The following is a 6,028-nucleotide window of genomic DNA, read 5'->3' as shown; positions in this document are numbered from 1 at the left end:
TATATATATACATATATAGGCCTATATACACATACATATATATATTTATCCATATATTATAATATTATATATAATTTATACATATTTATTTACATTACACATGGAATCATATAACAAATATATATTTTATTATCCATTTATTTTTGTATTTTATAAACATGATCAGCAGCCAGCACATACGATTCGAAGTTACTGGTTTCATTTCATTCAAGCATAATAATAAAAATTATATCAATATAAATATCGCAACAAACAATTAAAAAAAAATGTATCTCAAACTTGGTCAACTTTGTAACGTCTGCGTTGTTTCTGTAAAAAAATAAAAATAGCACCAATTGATACAGTAATATAGTAACAATAATAAACTTTAATAAAATAAACTAATAAAAATAATTGTTAATAAACTAATGTTACAGTAATTTAAATAACGAGTTGGCTGGTTTTTCCTGATAAAAAGTTTGATTTTTATAAATAATATCATATCAAAAAACAATACTGTACCGTACTAAGAGAAATACCAAATTTTTAGTATTCATTTTATTTGCTGTATTTCTTATGTAGTAGGAAGCGTAGGATCGATAACAAAACGAAAATAAAAACCGTCCGATAAAAGAGTATTCATTGTACTAGGAATGCAACAAACTAGAAAATAACCTATAAATACCATAATATTAATTGAAATTTAGTTTAGTAATAATAGTACTCATTTTATTTGCTTTTAAGTAGCCTATTTGGTTACTTAGTAGAAAGACAACAAAACATAAATTTTTTAAAAAGTATGATAAACCGATTGACGAACTTACAATGATAATTAGGCCTAGTTATATTAAATTTGGCGTTTTCGCAACTCCATTGGCGCTCGATATATTTATTGAAAACAAACCGCGACCGAAATGAAGCGCAACCGAAGTGAGGCTCGACCGAAACGAAGCGCGACCGAAATGATCTGTATTCGTAGGCCCAGGAGGTAGGCCCTACTACTACTCTAGTCTAGCCATGGACCTATCTATTAATCCATGGCATGGCCTACCTAGCTAGGAGAGAAGCAAAACACACGAAACTCAGAAGGCATAAAAATATACTGTAACCAGATAAATATATAAGTGCAGATTAGACAGAAATAAGGTATGCCAAACTTACGGCACGAAAGTTCCACATCAGAAATTTTGTACACTACGTGTTATTAAAAGTACTGTAGTACTTTCACTCCGACCTTGCCAAATTTCATTGTTTATAACAGCGGTGGTAACTACTACTATACGAATTTGAGAGGCATTGGTCGAGCGGATCCCATATCGAGTCGACCGCAGATATGAGTTCTTCTTGCGTATGACAGTAGCATCAAACTTAAAATAACTACTTCTTGGGGTTTTTTTTTTTTTTTTATTAATTATTGTATACAGATATAAGTTCAAGATACTGTATTGGCATCCGCTCGAACTAGTATATTAACAGACCGCTTGATATATTTTCGTGTTTTAGTATGTGCTGTATAGTTGTCAAAGGTTAATGGATAATCCATTTATTATTAGTAAGAGTGAGTAATAACAATTAGCTAATAAATAGAACTTCATAGGTATTTTTTTTAAATCACAAACTTAAAACTTAGCAAGTAAAACATTACCTTAAAAATATATATATATTTAGGCCTCTATATTTTGTGTTTACATGTTTTCTTGACTTTTTAACAAAGTTTTTGTCCCTATATGTGTTAATGGATTCCTCTGATAAAATGTAAACAACAGTAGTACCAGTGAAAAGTTGAGAACTAGAAAGAAGAAGCTATGTTCCAGAATGTTTGACACCTATAATATGTTTAAATAGTAACTATTCCTATCAGATTTTAACATGGAATCAACCAGTAAATCAAGGTATATCAAGTTGGCGCTAAAGCTTCTTGAAAGTTATCGTGGAAGGGACAATATTATTCGAATTTCTAGCTATGTTACGATGCTACTCTCTTCATTCGGAAAGCAAGGTGGTCCGATGAACGTACACTTTGGTGTGATCACACAACAGCTAAACTTATGCCGAACTATTCTCAGGCTCTTCGACGACCTTCCAATGTTAGCAGCGACTGCAACATATGGATTTGGGAAACATGTAAGCATAAAGCCCTATTCACACTATAAAATTCTATTTGACAAAAACATGTGACATGCCTATTATAGCCTGGTTCTCACGACAGCCCTAGTATCCGGATCGGGAGTTAACCGTTAGTGCTAACCGTTAGCACCTGCGTGAGAACGCCCGATCGCTTAGGGCTAACCGTTAGCGGTATCCGGATACCGCTATCGTTTAGCAAGTTGAGGGCGTTTCTATCATCAACCAATCACACGTACGCATTTACAATTTCCAGTTTCTTATTGGCCAGTGATTCGATCATCATATTGTTGGTATCCGGATCGGGATTTTCTTGCATGGACGCACGGCAGCTAACGGTTAGAAGGATCTGGATCCTGCTAACTGTTAGCTGCCGTGTGAGAACATAATCAAAGTCATTATGACATCACATCATTCATAAATATATTAAACATAATAATTATAATAGGCACATCAAGACTATATGGGCATACTATTTTTTTGTCAAAGAAAATTTGATAGCACACGATATCGTTGATACAAACTGGATTTGACACTTTCTAGAAGATTTTATTGCTGCCTGTTTTTTGCCCACACACAGTGTCAATCTACAGTACAGTATACTGTAAGTTGTGATAGATCGAGCTACCTGTATCTGGGAGTGTACTTATGTCTATTCTCATTATCAAGAGATAAGATAATATGTCACATGACAACAGTAATTCCCCTTTGTCATATCAGTTACGTAATGACATGCTTATTTTGATATACACTTTGAACCCCATTATCCTTATAATAATGCAGACTTAAACTTGTTTAACAATATCCAGAGTGTGTTTCAACCTTCTGTAATTTTAAAACAGAATAGTTCGGCTGATGTCAGTTGGCAATGTGTATTAAAATTTATCAAGTGAAATGATAACTAATTTATATAATTAGATTATTATGCCGAAACTTCCATGGCATCGACACACACACAGACTAAGCTGGATCCGCAATGAACCTTTCCAGGTGTCAATCAAACTTAACTGACCAATCAGAACAGTGCCAAGAATCAAACGTGTGTTGTCCCACATATTTATGTATATTATGCTATTGCTTAGGGGGACCTTAGCAACAATATCCAAGGGGCGTGGCTTATCTGAAAAGTCAATTGGACTTCCTGTGGGAAAATGTATTTTATTGCATTCAATGTTTGTTTTGGTTATAGTATTTTATATACTTTTTTCAGGATCAAAACATTCATCTCTTTTGGAGGATCAAAAAATATTTGAAGACCGTGGCTACATCTTTTCCAACTCCTATCCAACCAAACTAGTTCTAAACAATGCGTTTATTTTTTACAGGAAAAAGTGCTAGGTGTCGGTTTATTGAAGGCATTTGAAAACCTTGCTTATCAAATATTCTTTCCCGTTGAACATGTTGCCTGGCTAGCCCATGCAAAAGTCCTGAAAGGGTACAATGAAGGCAAGTGGATGGCTGGCTGCATTGCCCTTTGGGCAGTTGCCCTCACCCTGGCTATCACAAGGTGATATAGAAATAAGTATTGATTTATAATCAGTAAATAACTAGAATGGTAATAGTAAGCCGTTTGTGTCTCTGTTCTGTTTTGTGTCGTGTGTCTTGCCGTCTGTAATCTTTCAGTGTTCGTGATCTGCCCCTTCCTTGCGTGTGTTATTCTTTTTAATAATTATATTTAGCTACTTGTCTCGGGAGTATTTATATATAAATAAACATGTCTCATTTTATTTTTTATGCATTCTTAATTGATACGTATTTTATAGTGTGGTATATACTGTACTATACTGTATATATTTTTTTTTATTTTAAATAAAAGTGAGAAAGAAATAGAATACTGTACTTTCAGATTTTAATGTGAAATAATACCATAATGGTAATGCTAATAAAATATATATAATTAACAAAATCATTTGCAGTTGTAGTTAAAATTAATGATATAACATTTAACAATAATTATTTATTATACAGTATCATCATCCTTATCATTATATCATTATATTATTATTATCAAATAGTATTGAAAAATTATGTTTTCATTAGGAACATTATCAGTCTGAGGGCAATGAGAAAGACAACACAGGAAGTGCAAAAACAAATCACAATAGAAGGAGGATTTGAAGACTCCAGGTTAGTCAAAACAGTTGCAAACTAACTGTGATCAAAGAACTTAGCAGAAGAAAATTGATGGAACATCCGCCCTCCCGCAAGCGGGGTAAAATTTGACCATTTGACTGAGAGATACAGGAAACAAACGAACCAGCATCTTTACTACTGTATTGATGTATAGCGCCGCCACATGGACAGGGTAAAATTGCTCTCCGTGTACCCACAAGGCATTTCCAATGTTCCACTTTATTGGGAAGCTGCTCTATCTTCTGCTATTTATTATCTTTGCTGTGATTGATCTAACTCCCTTAGTATGACTAAAATTATTTTATTTTAAAATTGCAGTTTGGAAGTGAAATCTACCAGTCTAACAAAGTCAGTACAAGAACTAAAACTAAATGAGTATAACATGAGATTAGATCTGCTCAAGAACATCGCAGACCTCTGCAATGCAGTCAACTGGTTACCACCCGGATTCCTCTGGTCTGGAAAGATTCCGACATCAATCACTGCTATGTGCGGCATTCTTTCATCATATCTTGGCATTTACCAAACTGCAACCAAAATGGTTTCTGATAAAAAGACTGTTTAGCAGTTTTTAAACATAAAGCAATTCATATGCAATACTTCTTGGACCATAGGTTGGGGAAAACCTGGAGTGATATTTATTGCGAGATGACAGAAATATTCCACAGCTAAATCACATGCAGAAGATAGGAAGCAATTAAAAGAACTTGTCTTCATAGTCAGAGCCAAGACTTGCTAAGAGACTCTGACTGATTGATTGATTGATTATTTGATTGATAATTTGTCTACACCATTGTCATATTTCTCTGAATTTTCTTTCGTTCATGTGTAAAAATTGCTGCAAAATATATTTTCATCACTGTATAAAGTGGTAACATGAAGGGCCTGAAAAAATATTTCAATTCAAAAAATGCAGGAAAATATGAATATAATTAATAAGTGTTTTGAAAGAAATGCAAATTAATAATAATAATAATAATAATAATAGATGGACTTTTATAGCATAAATAAACGAGCTCTCTATGCGTAATAGACCTTAAGAAAACAACGAAAAAGGCTAAATAAAAAGCAAGGAAAAGACAAAAAACACAAAAAATTCATTTTGTATGTATTGAGTCACTTTCTGTTGATTGTAATTCAAATATTGTGTATCAGTATAAAATATTTTTTTGATTTAGATAATTTCCACATTACCATTTTAATAAATACATTTTAATACTTTTACTCGATGGCATATTTTATTTATAGATGGTACATGAAATAGTAAGAAGAATGAGGAAATATTCTAGCCAATTACCAGACACAAATATTATTGATAATACAGTTATTCTTTGCATTGGTCTTTGTATTGACTGGTAATTTTAAGGTGTAAAAAATCGCTGGAAAGATCTGATTTATGTTACTCCTTTTAAATGGACAGATCAGTGGTGTATCTAGGGGTGAGGGGCGCACCCTAAAAAAGAAATACTCGTCCTCAGTTCCTTCCCCCATTGAAAATGTTTGATGCAAAAAAAATATTCTCAAGTAGTTAAAAATCTACTAGTATCGGCAGTTTGGCGCAGCGGTTTAGGTATGGGCTTTCAATCATAAGGTCGGGGTTTCGAGTGTCCGCTGTGCAGATTCGCTTGTGTCCTTGGGCAAGGCACTTTAGCTACATTGCTTCAGTCCACCCAGCTGTATCAGTGGGTACCAGCAAACTGCTGGAGACTAACCTGCGATGGACTAGTGTCCCGTCCAGTGGGAGGACAACTCTCATCTGCTTCACACTACAGAAACTGGGGATAAGCTCCAG

The 6,028-nt window shown here is 33.8% G+C and overlaps 1 protein-coding gene and 1 long non-coding RNA gene across 2 annotated transcripts in view; one reads left to right on the top strand and one right to left on the bottom strand.

Annotated features, from left to right (window-relative positions):
- The first annotated feature begins 1,751 nt into the window (after positions 1–1,751).
- LOC117124443 (peroxisomal membrane protein 11C-like) lies at positions 1,752–5,460 on the top strand. Its single transcript, XM_033270677.1, has 4 exons — positions 1,752–2,103; positions 3,429–3,610; positions 4,144–4,230; positions 4,555–5,460. Exons 1-4 carry the CDS (start codon positions 1,849–1,851, stop codon positions 4,799–4,801), a joined length of 771 nt encoding a protein of 256 aa, XP_033126568.1. The 5' UTR covers positions 1,752–1,848; the 3' UTR covers positions 4,802–5,460.
- Positions 4,638–6,028, bottom strand: part of LOC117124444 — a 3,253-nt gene continuing 1,862 nt past the window's right edge. Inside the window, exon 4 of the long non-coding RNA XR_004447973.1 lies at positions 4,638–4,763. This is a non-coding gene — a long non-coding RNA (uncharacterized LOC117124444). The remainder of the gene's footprint in view (positions 4,764–6,028) is intronic.

This window comes from Anneissia japonica, unplaced genomic scaffold, assembly GCF_011630105.1.
Source record: "Anneissia japonica isolate Jap-2015-1 unplaced genomic scaffold, ASM1163010v1 scaffold665_len1252844_cov201, whole genome shotgun sequence".
NCBI lineage: Eukaryota > Metazoa > Echinodermata > Crinoidea > Comatulida > Comatulidae > Anneissia > Anneissia japonica.
The sequence above is the reverse complement of the archived record's forward strand: the minus strand, read 5'-3'. Positions and strand labels throughout refer to the sequence as shown.

Bases quoted from the DNA above. Each gene is read 5' to 3' on its own strand.
- LOC117124443 (XM_033270677.1), top strand. From the start codon at position 1,849: ATGGAATCAACCAGTAAATCAAGGTATATCAAGTTGGCGCTAAAGCTT. The intron at 2,104-3,428 runs GTAAGCATAAAG...TATTTTTTACAG, and splicing joins CATATGGATTTGGGAAACAT to GAAAAAGTGCTAGGTGTCGG. The intron at 4,231-4,554 runs GTTAGTCAAAAC...TTAAAATTGCAG, and splicing joins GGAGGATTTGAAGACTCCAG to TTTGGAAGTGAAATCTACCA.